Source organism: Pleurodeles waltl, chromosome 2_2 (assembly GCF_031143425.1).
Source record: "Pleurodeles waltl isolate 20211129_DDA chromosome 2_2, aPleWal1.hap1.20221129, whole genome shotgun sequence".
NCBI classification, from domain to species: Eukaryota; Metazoa; Chordata; class Amphibia; order Caudata; family Salamandridae; genus Pleurodeles; species Pleurodeles waltl.
Genome location: NC_090439.1, coordinates 203140789 through 203159259, shown reverse-complemented (window position 1 = coordinate 203159259; position 18471 = coordinate 203140789). Strand labels below are relative to the sequence as shown.

The window sequence follows — 18471 nt, the reverse complement described above, 5'->3', positions numbered from 1 at the left end:
TGGCAAAAGAAATGCTGCAGCCCATAGGGATCTCCTGGAACCCCAATGCCCTGGGTACCTCAGTACCATATACTAGGGAATTATATGGGTGTACCAGTATGCCAATGTGAATTGGTGAATTTAGTCACTAGCCTGTTAGTGACAAATTTGGAAAGCAGAGAGAGCATAACCACTGAGGTTCTGGTTAGCAGAGCCTCAGTGAGACAGTTAGGCATCACACAGGGAAAACATGCAGGGCACATACTTATGAGCACTGGGGCCCTGCCTGGCAGAGTCCCAGTGACACATAGACTAAAACAACATATATACAGTGAAATATGGGGGTAACATGCCAGGCAAGATGGTACTTTCCTACACGCCGCACTCACAAAGTCCGGGGAAATGGCTCTGAACTATGTGTGGGCACCTTGGCTAGTGCAAGGGTGTCCTCACACCTAGTAACTTTACACCTAACCTCCAGCAAGTGAAGGTTAGACATATAGGTGACTTATAAGTTACTTAAATGCTGTAAAAATGGCTGTGAAATAGTGTGTGCCCTATTCCACGCAGGCTGCAGTGTCAGTCCTGTGTAAGGGTTTGTCTGAGCCCCCCATGGGTGGTAAAATAAATGCTGCACCCCATATGGATCTCCTGGAACCCCAATGCCCTGGGTACCTAGGTACCATATACTAGGGACTTATAAGGGGGGGGTCCATTGTGCCAATTGAAATTGGTAAATGAAGTCACTGGCACACTATGACAAATTTAAAAGCTGAGAGAGTATAAGCAATGAGGTTCTGGTTAACAGAGCCTCAGTGACACAGTTAGGCAATACATAGGCATACATATTAGGCCACAAACTATGAGCACTGGGGTCCTAGCTAGCAGGATCTCAGTGAGACAGGCAAAACACACTGATATATAGGGTTTTATCTATGAGCACTGGGGTCCTGGCTAGCAGGATCCCAGTGACACAGTAAAAACACACTGCACACACTCACAAACAGGCCAAAAGTGGGGGTAACCATGCTAGAAAGAGGCTACTTTCCTACAGGAACCAAAACAGATGCTCACCCTATACCCAGTGCAAACCATGCCATTCCAGTTTGGACCCAGTGATATGGAAATCAGTCTTGACCCTGTTCGCCATGGGAACAATCCAGCCCGAACTGCCAGACCAGGTCCTCCCTGGCCCAGAAACAAGCATCCTGGGACCGGTTTTGGGGTATCACCCCTCTTCAGCCAGGCTAGCTTGAATCTGGTGGCATAGTGAGCACGGGACCCACGTCTGGGCATACCCTTCCCACTTGGGGCGACAAACGCAAAAAGAACAGTTGATGGACGGAATGTAGAACAAATCAAACATTCACCCCCAGTCACAGATCTGGGTTTAATCCATCAGTTTTTTTGTTCACCATGCCATTCCAGTTTGGACCCAGTCATATGCAAATCAGTTTTTACCCTGTTCCCCATGGGAACAGTCCAGCCCGAACTGCCAGACCAGGTCCTCCCTGGACCAGAAACAAGCATCCTGGGACCGGTTTCGGGGTTTCACCCCTCTTTGGCCAGGCTGGCTTGAATCTGGTGGCACAGTGAGCACGGGACCCACGTCTGGGCATACCCTTCCCACTTGGGGTGACAAACGCAAAAAGAACAGTTGATGGACGGAATGTAGCACAAATCAAACATTCACCCCCAGTCACAGATCTGGGTTTAATCCATCAGTTTTTTTGCTCACCATGCCACTCCAGTTTGGAACCAGTCATATGCAAATCAGTCTTGACTCTGTTCCCCATGGGAACGGTCCAGCCCAAACTGCCAGACCAGGTCCTCCCTGGACCAGAAACAAGCATCCTAGGACCAGTTTCTGGGTATCACCCCTCTTCAGCCAGGCTAGCTTGAATCTGGTGGCATCTGGAGGTCTGGTTAGCAGAAATTCAGTGACACAGTTAAGCACTACTGACAGCACACACATAGGCCACAAACTATGAGCACAGGGGTCCTGGCTAGCAGGATCCCAGTGAGACAGGCAAAACACACTGACAAATAGGGTTTCAACTGTGAGCACTGGGTTCCTGGCTAGCAGGATCCCAGTGAGACAGTAAAAACACCCTGACACACACTCACAAACTGGCCAAAAGTGGGGGTAACCTTGCTAGAAAGAGGCTACTTTCTCACACCTTCCTCTGGACGGCAACACATGTTTAACGTACCTATAAGACCCTTGTATAGGGTACAAAGTGTACCCAGGACATCTAAGTTGAATGTCACTAGTGAGCTGTAGCCCCCATTGTGCCATCAATTGCAGTGACAGTGCAAACATGACTGCTGGTCTCCCATGAGAAGCCTGGTTGTACAGTTTTAAAGTGGAAATCCAACCTGCTAAAATAACCCTTTTTGACAAGCTCAAACCTTACTTTTGAATATTAATGTCACCTGTAAGTTGCCTCACTGCCCATAAGGCAAGGTGTGTGGTATTTAAAAGCAAGACATGTAAAAATGTAATGTTACACATGTCCCTGCAGTCAAAAAGCCCCAAAAGGTATTGTCACTGTAAGGCTGCCTGTTCCATAGAAAAGCATTAGAATGAAGTATTAAAATTATGAAAGTTTTCTCCAGCTACAAAACATCTACAAGTGTCATTCTTGGGCTTTTTTAATATTAATTAAAGCCCAACTGAATGGTAAAGTAAATAACATGGAAAGGTACCTTTAGAAAGTTACCTTTTCCTTGCCTACTTCATCTGGAGGCCCATTTGAATGAGCCCCAACTAGAATAGGCCCATTAAAGAGATGTGAAAACTGCTCACAGAGCAGGACAAAAGACTTGTGTTTCCGTTCCTGTGGCAGGATGACAATGTGGATTGTGCCCAGGAACCTGCTTAATTTCAAAGAGGCCTACCCACCGACAGGCCAATGTTAGCTGACATCTTAGCAGGATCCATCTTTGTTCCCACAGTCAGACAGGCACCAATCCCAGCGGAAGAGGAGATGCCCCCAAAACTCAGTTAGGGTGCCCACAGAGGATGGGTTGCTAATTTCCCTGGTCACACTTCCGAGGTGGGCACACAGACTCTGAAAAGGTGGAACAAGGTTTGCAATCTTGGATTTAGGCAGGGAAGGATGCAGAGGGGCTGTTTGCTGCACGGCACTCAGGAGGTACTGAAAAAGGGTTACCTTTAGGACCATTTACCCTAATGGTCAGAGAGAGGACAGAAGTCATTCACACCCTCAAGCCGATGTCATGCATAAACGTGGCTCCCACAGTAGCCTCTTCAGTACACTACTGACCCTTTGGAAGATCAGAAGAGGATTGAGACCCAAGAAGAGCCTTAGAAGACCAGACCTTCTTTCCCTCTTGTACCCAGGACAAAGAAGTGTACTCCAAGGGTCATAAGACTAACCCCCGGTTCAATCTACAGGAACACAACAAGCAACAAGATGCTGTTTACTGCAACTGTCTAGCTGACCAATGGCAAATGGATGTGCACTGGACCCTGCTGAAGGCATCCACTGTAGTGAGTCTTCAACCCTGAGTTCTGTCTCCATTGCCCTGGGACCCATGGCTCTCTCAAACTGTACTCCTCTTAATATATCCTGAAAACTAGAACTTAGAATGTTTTTGGCTCCAAAGACCTCTGGAGGAGTGGGGCCAACCTGCCAAGTTGATTCAACAAAGGTGTGTTGCCACTGGACTGAAGACTCAGGTTGCTCCTGCTCTGAGCTTTTTCACTGCAGCAAATCCAATTTGAGGGGACTGCATGGAGTAGGTATCCGGCCTCATGAAGCCCTGTTCGGCTATAACCTGAAGCCTTGCTAAGCTGGAACCATCCAAGGTCATAAAAAATGACTACGTCCAAACCAAGGGACCTTCACCGAGCAAAAACGCTAAAAGTATCAGCTGGCAAGGGACCATTCTTAGGCGCGACACTAACATTTCTTCCACTCAGAGCTTCCCTGCCAAAAGTCAATGGCTTCACCGGGACCTTCTCAGACAGCTATCCAACATTGTGGAGCCTTCTTTGGCAACAGCTTGCTGCCTTGCTTTGCTGAGGATTTCAGAGACTAAGGGCCTCAATACGAGGATGGTGGTCCTCAGACCACCAGCCCTGAGGTGGCAGCCAGGACCACCGCTGCTGTGGTGATTTGACTGCCTCATAAAGGCCCTGGCAGTCAGACCGCCAGGGTTCCGCCAACACCACTGGGATCAGTGATTCTGATGGACTGGCAGTGGCGCAGATCATAATTCACCACAGCAGCGCAACATGCAGCACTGCCCTACAGATTACGACTTCATTCTCTCAGCCTTTTCATGGCAGTTTCACTGCCCTGAAAAGGCGGGCAGAGAACAGGTGCAGGGGGCCATAGTGTGGCCCTGCACTGCCCATGCACTTGGCATGGGCAGTGCAGGGATCCTCCTGCCCAGCACAGTTGCAGTGTTCCTTGTCTGCTGTGCAGACAGTGAACATTGTGAGGGTGCTGGTGCACCCTTCGGGCTACAGCATTGCTGCCGGCTCGATTACAAGCTGGAGACAATGTTGTAGCCTGTTTATCACTAAGCCGGTGGGCAGAAACCGAGGTTTCCGCCCAATGGCTTAGTGAGAAACTCCTAATATGTCCAGTGGGGTTGTCGACACTAGGGCCGCGTCCACCCTGACGTGAGTTTGACAGACAGGCTTTCCTGTCTGCCAAACTCATAATGAGGCCCTAAGTCTGAAGGTAAAACTTCAGACTGAGTCGAACCTGCTTTCTGTAGCTGACCTGCCTCTAAGTTAAGACTTTAGTGATTCACACTAACAAGGACTGAAGTTATTACTTGAGGTTGGCATTTACCCCCAACTAATATCCCACTTTCTTACATACTTTATCTGAGTGTTTAAATCTCCATCACTCTATTAAATGCTCACTCAGCTGTGTTTGTAGAATGAGAAAACAAATAGAGTTATTTGTCATTCTTGTAAGTGTACCATAGTACCCAAAGCAAAGCTGGTGGAAAGCGCACTACCTTTCAAGAATACTGCCATGTAACCACTGACCACCCCGGGACCCAGAGAAAAAGCATTAAATATCAGCTAACATTGTTTTATCATCTGAGGACAAGAGCATTGTGTTGACAATCTAAGAAATGTGTTCACAATAATATTTTGTGAGACAGTTCTACTTCACTTGTTCATGAGTAGTAATTTTTCTCCCTTTTTGGAAAGGCCTAAGATTAAAAATGTGTCAACTTCTAGACCTCAGTTATTTTGCTCAGTTCACATACGATGATTGGTGAGGAATCGCTATTAGGAAGTCGCAAATAAGGAATCCCATTTCATTTGTGTCAATGGGCCGATTTTGCATTTCCCAAATAGTGATTTCCTATTGGGAAATCACTATTTGGGAAATGCAAAACCAATAATGGCAATGGGCAAAAGGCCCCCCCTTGGTGCACCCCAAAAATAGTGGTGCACATGTAGAGCACACATATGCCCAAGGGGCATGTGTGTGCTCTACTGCAATTGACAAAAAAGCGTTTTGGGGTGCTTTTCTTTTTAATTGCATGGTTACCATCGACTTCAAGTCGATGGTAATTGCATTTCTTAAATGCCCAATTTAGGAAATGCTTTGGTACATCACAATAGGAATTGCAAATAGGTAATCCCTATTTGAGATTTCCTATTCTGGGGAACGCAAATTGCGATTTTAACAGGGTAGAAATTGCAATTTGCTATATCCTACACGCCTTTGTACATCAAATAAGGCCGTTTTGGATTTCTTAACGGCCCGAAATACCAATTCGGACCGTTAAGAAATCCAAAAGGGCTTTCTACATCTGGCCCTTAGTGTTGTATATCTAAGAAGGTTATGATTTAATACGTTATCAGATATTTACTGTGGCTCTCACAGCTAGATCAACAATTGTGGACTTTAAATAATCGCATAAACTTTTGAAGATTTTTTCACTCATTTGCGTCAGATAATATAAAAACCAACACACAGTCTTAAAGACACTTTAGCATGAAAACAGCACAAATGTAAACACAGTACTGCATACTTACTGAACAGAATTGTAACTAGAAAAGGAGATGAGTCCTCCAAAGGCGAGGGAGAATGAATAAAATACCTGGGCACCAGCATCTAACCATGTGACGGGGTTAGCCAGTTCTGCAAGCTGAGTAACAAAAAACAAAAGATTATTATAAATCATCGGTCCTACATTTAAAATGTATCATCTTTGGTTCTGTCATTACAGCGTCATAATGATTTACATTTATAATTGCCAGTTTACAATGTAAACTAAATGGATTTGATTACAAATGTATTATAGTTTAAGGAAATAGCTATTTATTCAGCCGCTGTCCAAATAATACATCTCTGCTATTTAGCCAGTGACTGGCCAAATATCTGAAACGTCACTATTTTTCCAGTTGAAGGCAAAATTATGGGAAGCCGTTCATGTCAAAATTACAGCTCTCTATAAAGGACACCTCCTGGAATGCATAGCGTGTTGCAAAATGAATATGACATACACCAGAATGAATGTACTATGTGTCAAAATAAATATGATACCTGGCAGAGTGAATCTGACTTGAACCAAAACAAATATGAAACCAGACAAAGTGAATATGCTACTTAGTGATTATTATGAATAACTCACACTCAGAATTGAATAAGAGATATACTGAAATATATATCAATCATACTGAAATAAATATGGCCCTCACTGTAAATAATAAAGCAATCACTGAAACACATACAATATTTGTCTAAAAGAATGAGACATTTTTTTAAATGACTGACATATGCCAAGAGGAATATGACACACATTGGAATGAATATGACAGCCTGAAATGAATATAAGGTACTGAAATGAAAATGCATTATTCTAAAAGGAATATAATGTGCAATGAAAATTACATTTATGAAAATATTAATATGGTTTGCATTGAAAGTAATATGATACACATTGACATGATTATAATATGTGTTGCAATTGGTATGAGTCATGTTAAAGTCAATATCATGCGTTAATATGAATGAGACATCTATTGAAAGGAATAAGACACATGCTAAGATGAATATAACATGAAATTAATATGAGCCCTTTTGAAATTAATTCAACATGCCTTAAACTGAATATGACCCATGCTGACATTAAAATGAAACTTGTCAAAATGAATGTTAGGCTTTGAGAGCAATATGATACACAGCGACATGAATATTGCATATATTGAAATTAATTTGACCCATGTTGAAACGGAATGACCCATATTAAAATTATAATGTCAGGTGTTAAGATGAATATGACATCCACTGACACGAATATGCCATTCATTTAAAGCAATATGACACATGTTAAGATTTATATGAACCATTTTCTAATGAATATGATATCTGATGAAGTTGATATGACCCATATCAAAATTAATATGACATTCATTAAAATGAATATGACACTTATTGAAATGGATATGAAACTATATGAGATAAATATAGCATGCTTTGTAATGAATAAAACACATATCGAAATGAACACCACCCATGTGTAAATTAAAATGCTCACTGTTTAAATATGGCTTGACTTGAATCGATGTTGATTTGCTTTAAAATTAACTATACATATTGAAATTAATATTACATATTCTGAAAGGACAAATTAATTAACTAAAATAAATATATGTTTTCGACTATGTGCTACATTTAGTTTTTGCCGGCTTATGGACCCTGAGCACTTTACCACTGCTGACCAGTGCTAAAGTGCAAGTGCTCTCTGTCTAAATTGACCTGATGATTGGTTTATCCATGATTGGTATAGTTGTTTTACCCGTAAGTCCCTAGTATAGTGCAACATGTGTGCCCAGGACCTGTAAATCAAATGCTACTATTGGGCCTGCAGCACTGATTGTGCCACCCACATGAGTGGCCCTGTAAACATGTTTCAGACCTGCTACTGCAGTGTCTGTGTGTGCAGTTTTAAGCTGCCATTTCAACCTGAAAAGTGCACCCACTTGCCAGGCACAAACCATCCCTTTTACTACATGTAAGGTGCCCCTGAGATAGGCCCAAGGCAGCCCCATGGGCAGGGTGCAGTGTATTTAAAAGGTAGGACATATACTGGGGTGTTTTACATGTCCTGATAATGAAATACTGATGTAGGAAAGTACCATCTTCCTTGGCATGTTACCCCCATTTTTACCTGTATGTCAGTATGTTTTTGCCTGTCTCACTGGGATCGTGCTGGTCAGGACCCCAGTGCTCATAGTTTATGGCCTAATGTGTGTGTCTGTATAGGGCTTGACTGTGTCACTGAGGCTCTGCTAATCAGAACCTCAGTGTGTATGCTCTCTCTGCTTTTAACTTTGTCACTGTAGACTTGTGACTTCATTTACCAATTTCAATTGGCACACCTGACCCCCCTTATAAGTCCCTATAATATGGTACCTAGGTACCCAGGGCATTGGGGTTCCAGGAGATCCATATGGGCTGAAGCATTTCTTTTGCCACCCATAGGGAGCTCAGACAAACCCTTGCACAGGCCTGCCATTGCAGCTTGCATGAAATAGTGCACACACTATTTCACAGCCATTTTCACTGCACTTACGTAACTTATAAGTCACCTATATGTCTAACCTTCACTTGCTGAAGGTTAGGTGCAAAGTTACTAAGTGTGAGGGCACCCTTGCACTAGCCTAGCAAATGTTCCCCCACATAGTTCAGGGCCATTTCCTGGGACTTTGTGAGTGCGGGGACACCAGTACACACGTGCACTACATATAGGTCAATACCTATATGTAGCTTCACAATGGTAACTCTGAATAAGGCCGTGTAACATGTCAAAGATCATGGAATTGTCCCCCCATTCCAAATCTGGTATCGGGGAGCCAATTCCATGCATCCTGGGGGCTCCAGCATGGAGCCCCAGTCCTGCCAAACCAGCTATCTGAGGCTTGCACTACAGCTACAGCTGCTGCCACCTCACAGACAGGGTTCTGCCCTCCTGGGGTCTGAGCAGCTCAGTCCCAGGAAGGCAGAACAACACATTTCCTCTAAGAGCAGGGTGTTACACCCTCTCCCTTTGGAAATAGATGTTACAGGCTGGGGAGGGGTAGCTTCCCCTGCCTCTGGAAATGCTTGGAAGGGCACAGATGGTGCCCTCCTTGCATAAACCAGTCTACACCAGTTCAGGGACCCCTTGTCCCCTGGTCTGGCACGAAACTGGACAAAGGAAAGGGGAGTGACCTCTCCCCTGCCCATCACCACCCCAGGGGTGGTGCTCAGAGCTCCTCCAGTGTGTCCCAGACTTCAGCCATCTTGCTGCTTTGCAAGGTGTGGGGGCACTCTGGAGGGCTCTGAGTAGCCAGTGCCAGCAGGTGACGTCAGAGGCCCCTCCTCATAGGTCCTTACCTGATAAGGTAGCCAATCCCCCTCTAAGGGCTATTTATTGTCTCTCCTGTGGGTTCTCTTCAGATTCTGCTTGCAAGTTTCCTTCAGGAATCCTCTGGAACTACTACTTCATCCTCTGACCTCGGATCAACCGCAGCCTGCTCCAGGAACCGCTGTAACAGCAACAAAGTATCCACAAGGGATGCTTTTCTTCTGCAACCTCAGCTCCAGCCAGCAACTGCAACAGTTTCCATGGTGTGCACGCTCTGGGGACTTCCTGTCTTCATCCTGCACCAGAAGGACCAAAGATATCTCCCATGGGGTGACGGAGTCACTACCCTGCTCATGCAGGCACCTTCCAAGATGACGACTGGTACCCTTGGACTCCTCTCACAGCAACGAGCATGCTCCTAAGGACACGTAGGGTGGACCCCATCGACATAGGCTATCCTGAGGTCCTGCTGACGCAATTTGGAGGAGATAGGAGCTTGCCTTCCCTGAGAGTGATGGTAGCCCTGTGTACTGCGTCTTCTTCACCTCCTGAGGCCTCTGTGCACTATTTTCAGAATTCCTTTGTGCACAGCCTCGCCCAGGTCCCCAGCACTCCATCCTGTGACACTCAACTCGCTAAGTTGTTCTCTTTGTAGGTTAGAAACATACGTTTAAAGGAGTGTTTTGTGGTACAGGTACATACCACAGAAACCTACTCTGAAGTGACATGAGTCTGCATTTGCTAGGCCACATGTCCACACATGCACAGGGAAGATACTTTCCATGCTCACCAATGCCAAGCCCTTTCATTGTTACTCAATAGTAAGGGTGAAGTCTGTACTATGATAGTTGTCTGTAGGGACTGTATGCATTGAGTCAGTGTTGCAGAGTGTAAATGTGTTTGTCCAGTCAGGCCTAACGAGTTTACCCTTCAGAAACCACATTGCTGTGTGGTGTTTCATTGTGGCTCACATCACAGTACATGTTGCTGGAGCATCGAATACCTGATGTCATTAGGCTTGCTTAGTCATTGTAGGCCTTGAGCAGGGTAGTGGGTTAGTTTGCAGATGAATCCAAAAGTGTGTAAAGATGTCCCTGTACTTATTGGCATGTGCTGCACACTTGTGGGGTGTTGACAAATTGCCCATTTTATGCTTGGTGTTTCTGACGTGTGTGACACAACCATTTGAGCAAAAACGTGTGTTTGTAATCGCTTGATTTGTCTCTTGCATCCATATAGGTAAACACCCATCAAAAGAAAGAGATTTGGAGAGCCATCACCCAGGAGGTGCAGACCCTGGGGTTCCATAGCCGGCAAAGTGCCCACTGTTGCGAGAGGCAGAAAGACCTGAGGTGCTGGACCAGAAGATCTCAGAGATTCAGATAGGGCTGTCCTCCCAATGTGGGCAGGCACATCTCGAAGCATGGCCCCCCCTAGGGGCCCGCATTCTGGCAGTAGCATACCCGGACCTTGATGGGCATTTGCAGGGAGCACAGCAGCCACAATGAGTACAGGACATATTACTGCCTGTCACACAGCCAAGTTAATGTGTTAGGTTCTGACATCTCCTCCTGATGACTGGGGATGGACCATGTGTGACACACAAGATGAGTAACTGTTTGTGTAGATATGTAATTTGGTGCATATTGATGTGCCTTGCCTAGTAGCCCAGGGGCCTAGATCACAACTGAGTACAACCCACAAAACAATTGCTCTCAGAGGACAACACATTGTTTTGTACAGTGATCAATCAAGGAAGGTTTGTTGTTGTAGTGGGTCTAAATTCTATGCAACAGACCACTACTCCTCAGTGTTACAGTCCAAAGAAAATGAAGTGATGGATCACTGTCCTCAGCCATGTGTCTGGTTAAGTGAGTAAATTGGTATCTGCTCCCAAGAGGCCACTTGTTTTCAGTGTATGATGAGTGCTGGTGCCTCACTACTTTCTGACATGTGAAGGTGGCATCACACATGTGACAGAGCATACATTGTTCTTTGGGTGCAGCTACAGAGCAAAACTTTCCCTTGGTAAGTGGTGAATGTCTAGTGACATGATTTATGCCCCTGTTTCACTGTTGCCAAAATTCCTTGTGCTGACATGTTAGTATATGTCCCATTCTCTTTTAACAAAATGTGTACACTGCTGTTTCATGCTTCGTCTACCTGTGTCTACAGGAAGATTTCTGTATTCCCTCACATATAGTTGCGTGCCAACCTGTCTTTGGAATTGGACATATGCAATGGGGCAACATTTTATGTGGTGCCACAGACAGGAGTGTGTCACCATTGATTGTTGGCTCACACATACTCTCACCCGTCATTGCATGTCATTTGGCATGTACAACTTCAGTAGCAATGAGAGATATGACATGTAGGACTAGAGTTTTTACACACAATATCCATTTCCATGCCATTGATGTGGCATCAAGTGGCAAAGTGCACTGCACATGTTAAATGGGAAATATTTGTTGCCTGACTGTTAGCACACATCATGGAGTGACTTGCAGTTTTGTTGGAATCACATGTGGTTGGATAGAACCATTCATTCACGGACATCTGGGTTTGCAGGACCAAAATGGAGACAGTGATGTAGCTTCCCATTGGGCAACATGTCCAGGGCCTTCTACAAGTTCTTGTAAATCCCTGGGTCTCTCCAATATACAAAGAACTGATGGCTTCTACTGATGAAATCAGAGTTTGTCAATGTAAGGGGTGCCATATAGTAGTGGAGATTTTCCAGGGGCTAGCTGTTTCATTGTGTTATGTATTTTAGCAAAATATCTCCCTGTCAATTTGCACATTTTGACTACAGTGTCATTTCCTTGCCAAATATGTAGTATATCTGAGCAACATTAGTACTACCTCTATGACTCAATTAGGACAATTTACACATGGTGAAGTGTGCATTGTTGACATGTTTTTAGTGTAACGTGAGTATTTCCATGTCATCTTCTTCAGGATACTGTACTGCTGTCAGCAACATGGCAGGATTTGGAGCATCATTTCTTATTGTTGTGTTATTGAGTATGTGACAAATAGATGTCTGCACAACCTTGTGTGGGATCTGTTGGAATGAACTTGGCGTTGGCCTACTATTGTATGACAACAGGTAACAGGTATGCTCCATGAGGCAAAGCATTGAAGGTGATATGGTCTTCTACTTGTTCAATGGTTATTATGATTGCACAACTTCACCCATGCAATTGGAGATCTGAGACCTGATTTTTCTGTGGGCAACTGTTGACAGTTCATATGACATACATGCATATGTATGATTCATGTAGGAGCCACCTTGAAGTAGTTTGTTGCTGGGGCCTACTTGACATCATGGTACTGTTTGTAAGTCACAGCTTTTGTTTAGGTGTGATCAGGGACATGTGGAGACCCTTTTCCCCTTTGTATTTGGAGCATCATCCCAGGCAAGTGAAGGAGACAGGGTGAAACCAAGTGGGGAAGCATCTGGCCACGGTACCTCCAGTCATGACACCACCGACACGGAGGGACCCAGTGGCCCGGAAGGTGAGGGGAGTGCCACCGAGGACAGAGGATCAACCTCGTAATCTTTAGATTCTACCTCCAGTGGCCACTCCCTAGTGGTGGGGGACCCATCAGGATCTATTCCTGTCCCATCCTTGTCTGCCACCCCCAGTCCTAGCACCACCCTTCCTCTTTGCTCCCCACCCAATTGGCCATGCCCACTCACCTAAGAAGGTGGGCATCTCCTTTGCCCTACTTACCTCAGTGCCAGCCCCTGTTACTCCTGCTGCCCTGTGTTAGAAGGCTATTGACCTCCTGAAGAGTATCAGGAGGTCAATAGCCTTCTGTGGGGCAGACTGCCATTGTGAATAACATCCAGGGATTGGTAAGCCAACTTCAGACAAATGCTTTCCAGGAAGACATTCACAGTGACATGTCAATCAATCAATCAGGAATTTGTAAAGCGCCCTACTCACCCATGAGGTTCTCAAGGCGCTGGGGGGGGGGGGGGAGAGGGAGTTTTCCTACTGCTCAAACAGCCAGGTCTTGAGAAGTTTCCTGAAGGTAAGGAGATCTTTGGTCTTGGCGTAGGTGGGTTCGAAGAGTGTTCCACGTTTTGGTGGCGAGGTGCGAGAATGATCTACCACTTGTTGTAGTTCTGGAGACGCGTGTGACGCTTGCGAGGTCGGCGGAGTGGAGATGCCGGGTCGGAATGTAGAAGTAGAGCTGTCTGTTGAGGTATTCTGGTCCGGTGTTGTGCAGTGCTTTGTGAGCGTGGGTGAGGAGTTTGAAGGTGACTCTTTTGTTGACTGGGAGCCAGTGCAGGTTTCTCAGGTGGTCTGTGATGTGGCAGTGGCGGGGGATATCCAAGATGAGGCGTGCAGAGGCATTCTGGATGCAGTGCAGCCTCTTCTGGAGTTTGGCCGTGGTTCCTGCGTAGAGGGCATTGCTGTAGTCCAGTTTGCTGCTTACGAGGGCTTGGGTGGCTGTTCTTCTGGTTTCGGTGGGTATCCATTTGTAGATCTTTTGGAGCATGCAGTGGGTGTTGAAACAGGAGGAGGAGATGGCATTGACTTGTTAGGTCATGGATAATTGAGAGTCCAAGATGAATCCTGGGTTGCGTGCATTGTCGGTGGGAGTCGGAGCGGCTCCGAGAGTGGCAGGGCACCAGGAGTCATCCCATGCGGAGGGGGTGGAGCTGAAGATGAGGACTTCAGTCTTGTCGGAATTGAGTTTGAGGCATCCATTCGGCAATGGCCTTCATTCCTTAGTGGAGGTTGGTCTTGGCGGAGTCCTTGGTGAGGGATAGGATCAGCTGGGTGTCATCGGCGTATGTGATGATGCTGAGGTTGTGGGATCAGGTTATGTTAGGAAGCAGGGTCATGTAGACGTTGAAGAGGGTCTGGCTGAGGGACGAACCCAGGGGTACGGCGCAGATGATTTTGGTGGACTCCAAGCGGAATGGGGATAGGCGGACTGTCTGGGTTCTGCAGGTGAGAAAGGAGGTGACCCAGTCCAGGGCTATGTTGCGGATTCCTGCATTGCTGACGCGTGAGCGTAGGGTGTGGTGGCAGATGGTGTTGAACGCGGGCGAGAGGTCCAGGAGGATGAGGGCTGCGGTTTCACCTTTGGCCAGTATGGTTCTGATGTAGTCGGTGGCGGTGATGAGGGCGATTTCGGTACAGTGGTTGCTGCAGAATCCGGATTGGGAAGGGTCCAGGGTGCAGTTTTCCTCAAGGAAGTGGGTTAGTTGTCTGTTGACAGCCTTCTCTATGAATTTTGCCAGGAAGGGGAGCAGGGCGATAGGCCGGAAGTTCTTGAGGTCCTTTCGTCCGCCTTGGATTTTTTTAGGAGTGCGTTGATCTCGCCATGTTTCCAGCTCTCCAGGAAGGTGGCAGACTCGAAGGAGCTGTTGATGATCTTCCGTAGTTGGGGTGCGATGACGGAGCTTGCTTTGTTGAGGATGTGGTGAGTGCAGGGGTCATATGGAGAGCCGGAGTGGATGGTGTTCATGATTTCAATGGTGTCTGGCCTACAGAAATAATTTCAGGCTCTGGCCTCCTCAATGATGACAGCAATCAATCCCCAATCCTCCCTCCCACATCCTCTCTCTTCCCTATCCAAATTCCCTATTCCGCTACTTGTCCTAAGCACACAGACACATCCGCATGCACCAACCTCAACACACACAAGCAGCACACAGCAACACAAACTCTACCAGGAACACCGGCATGCAGGCACTCAACATTCACCCACAGACACCCCATCAGCCACCATTTCAACAGACAATCTCACTGACCTACACACCACATCCACCATTCCCACAGACACCACCACAACACCCAGTGACACATCCATCACACCCACCATATACCCAGACAACACCTGTGAGGAAGTAACCTCTTTGTAGCATGGTTACCCCCACTTTTGGCTTGTTTGTGAGTATATGTCAGTGTCTCTTTACTGTCTCACTGGGATCCTGCTTGCCAGGACCCCAGTGCTCATAGTTTGTGGCCTACTGTGTGTGTTATAAGACAAAAGAGTACACTGTGTGTTTTGTCAGTAGTGCTTAACTGTGTCACTGACGTTCTGCTAACCAGAACTTCAGTGTTTATGCTCTCTCTGCTTCCAAATTAGTCACTATAGATTAGTGACTTCATACGCCAATTCCAATTGGCACACTAGACCCCGCCTTATAAGTCCCTAGTATATGGTACCTAGGTCCCCAGGGCATTGGGGTTCCAGGAGATCCTTATTGGGCAGCAGCATTTCTTTTGTCACCCATAAGGAGCTCAGACAAACCATTTCACAGGACTGCCACGGCAGCCTGAATGAAATAGTGCACACACTATTTCACAGCCATTTTCACCTGCACTTAAGTAACTTATAAGTCACCTATATGTCTAACCTTCATTTACTGAAGGCTAGGTGCAAAGTTACTAAGCATGAGGGCACCCTTGCACTAGCAAAGGTGCCCCCACACAGTCCAGGGCCAAATCCCCAGACTTCGTGAGTGTGGGGCCACCATTACACACGTGCACTACATATAGGTCAACACCTATATGTAGCTTCACAATGGTAACTCCGAATATGGCCATGTAAGGTGTCTAGGATCATGGAATTGTCCCCCCATTCCAAATCTGGTATTTGGGAGCCAATCCTATGCATCCTGTGGGCTCCACCATGGACCCCCACTACTGCCAAACCAGCTCCCTGAGGCTTGAACTGCAGCTACACCTGCTGCCACCTTACAGACAGAGTTCTGTCCTCCTGGAGTCTGAGAAGCCCAGTCCCAGGAAGGCAGAACAGAGCATTTCCTTTGGAAGGAGGGTGTTAAGCCTTCTTCCTTTGGAAATAGGTGTTACAGGCTTGGGAGGGGTAGCCTTCCAGAGCCTCTTGAAATGCTTTACAGGGCACAGATGGTGCCCTCCTTGCATAAGCCAGTCTACACCGGTTCAGGGACCCCCTGTCCCTGCTCTGGCGTGAAACTGGACAATGGGAAGGGGAGTGACCACTCCCTTGTCAATCACCACTCCAGGGGTGGTGCCCAGTGCTCCTGCAGTGTGTCCCTTTCATTAGCCATCTTGTTTTCCAAGGTGTGGGGACACTCTGGAGATCTCTGAGTGGCCAGTGCCAACAGGTGACGTCAGAGACCCCTCCTGATAGGTGCATACCTGGGTAGGTAGCCAATCCCCCTCTCAGGGCTTCTTAGGGTCTCTCCCGTGGGTTCTTCTTCAGATTTGGCTTGCAAGTTTCCACCAGGAATCCTCTGCAGCTCCTGCTTCATCCTCTCACCTCGGATCAACCGTAGACTGCTCCAGGAACCACTGTAACTGCAACAAAGTATTCAGAAAGGCTACTGCGACTCTACAACTTCAGCTCCAGCCAGCAACTGCAACGGTTTCCATGGTGTGCACACTCTGGGGACTCCCTGTCTTCACCCTGCACCAGAAGGACCAAAGAAATCTCCTGTGGAGTGACAGAGTCACATCCCTGCTCCAGCAGGCACCTTCTAAAATGACGACAGGTTCTCTGGGACCCCTCTCCTGATGACGAGCGTGCTCCTTGGAACCCCTTTGACACAAACTGTCCTAAGGTCCAGCTGTCCAAATTTGGAGGAGGTAAGAGCTTGCCTTCCCCGTTTGCGACAGTAACCCTGTGCACCACATCATCTTCACCTTCTGAGGCCTCTGTGCACTATTTGCAAGAATCCTTCATACACAGCCTGGCCCAGGTCCCCAGCACTCTATCCTGTGACTCTCAACTCGATGAGTTGTTCTCCCGCGGCGTTGGACCTTCTTTTGTAGTGCTGCAGCAACCGGAATTTGCACCTTCTTTGTCCCTGTGTCCTGGGACCTCTGTGGATGCTGCCTGGTCATCTGTGGGTTCCCTCCAGTGTTGGGAGCCCCCTCTGCCTTCTCAGTCTGAGTTGAGGCACCCAGGTCCCTCCTGGGTCCACGCAGCGCCATTTTGACACAATCCGAGACATTGCTTGAACCAAGGCTTGTTGGACTAATCCAGCGCTACAACTCGCCTGCGTCCAACATCTCCATGTGGGACATCCTTTGCATCATTTAGGAACCCACAGCCATCTTCTTTGGTGCTCTTCTGCAAACTTCTTCCAACCGGAGAATCCTCTTTTGCACCATCTTCTAGGTTGGCAGGGGCTCCTGTCCTTCCTGGAATCTTCTGCTACTTCTGGACTTGGTTTCCTCTCTTTACAGGTCTGCAGGTCCAGGAATCCACCATTTGTTGCTTGCAGTCTTGCTTGGTTCTTGCAATAACTCTATTCACGACTTTTAGTGTGCCCTAAGGAAACTTGCAGTACTTTACTCCTACTTTCCTGGGCTCTGGGGTGGGGTATATTACCAACCTTTGTGGTTTTCTTACACTCCAAGTGCTCCTCTACATACCACACTTGCCTAGGGGGAGATTTGTGATTCGCATTCCACTTTCTTAGTATATGGTTTGTGTTGCCCCAAGGCCTATTTCTTCCTATTGCATTCTATGGTATTATCTATTGTTTGCACTATCCTATGACTATTTACTTACCTGATTTTGGTGTCTAGTGTATATATTTTGTATAATACTTACCTCCAGAAGGAGTATTGCCTCTAAGATAATTTTTGTCTTGTGTCACTAAAATAAAGTACCTTTATTTTTGGTAACACTGAGTATTGTCTTTTATTGTGAATAAGTACTGTGTAACTATAAGTGGTATTGCAGGAGCTTTGCTTGTCTCCTAGTTCAGTTTAAGCTGCTCTGTTACAGCTACCTCTATCAGCCTAAGCTGCTAGAACACTACTACATTTCACTAATAAGGAATAACTGGACCTGGTATAAGGTGTAAGTACCTATGGTACCCACTACGAGCCAGGCCAGCCTTGTACAACAGCTCACAACCCACAGCCCCACACACCTCAGTCACCATACCCCCAGACACCACCACAACACATACAGACACATCCACCACATTTGCTGTTGTTTTTTAATATCTGACTTTGTGGGAAGTGTTGGTCACCCAAGACAAGGGTAGATGTTCACTGTATGGATATGTGGGTGTTGATCCAATTGGGGTGTCATTGCATTGTGTTATGCTTGCCAGGGTAAGTATTTCATCTTATGTTGGCCAATGTCAGCATGTATGGTGTAGATTTG

The 18471-nt window shown here is 46.5% G+C and overlaps 1 protein-coding gene across 1 annotated transcript in view; it reads right to left on the bottom strand.

Annotated features, from left to right (window-relative positions):
- SLC6A19 (solute carrier family 6 member 19) overlaps positions 1–18471 on the bottom strand; it is a 1531867-nt gene that overhangs the window by 687819 nt on the left and 825577 nt on the right. Inside the window, exon 6 of the mRNA XM_069219637.1 lies at positions 6020–6132. Within this exon, the coding sequence (XP_069075738.1) occupies positions 6020–6132 (113 nt within the window). The remainder of the gene's footprint in view (positions 1–6019; positions 6133–18471) is intronic.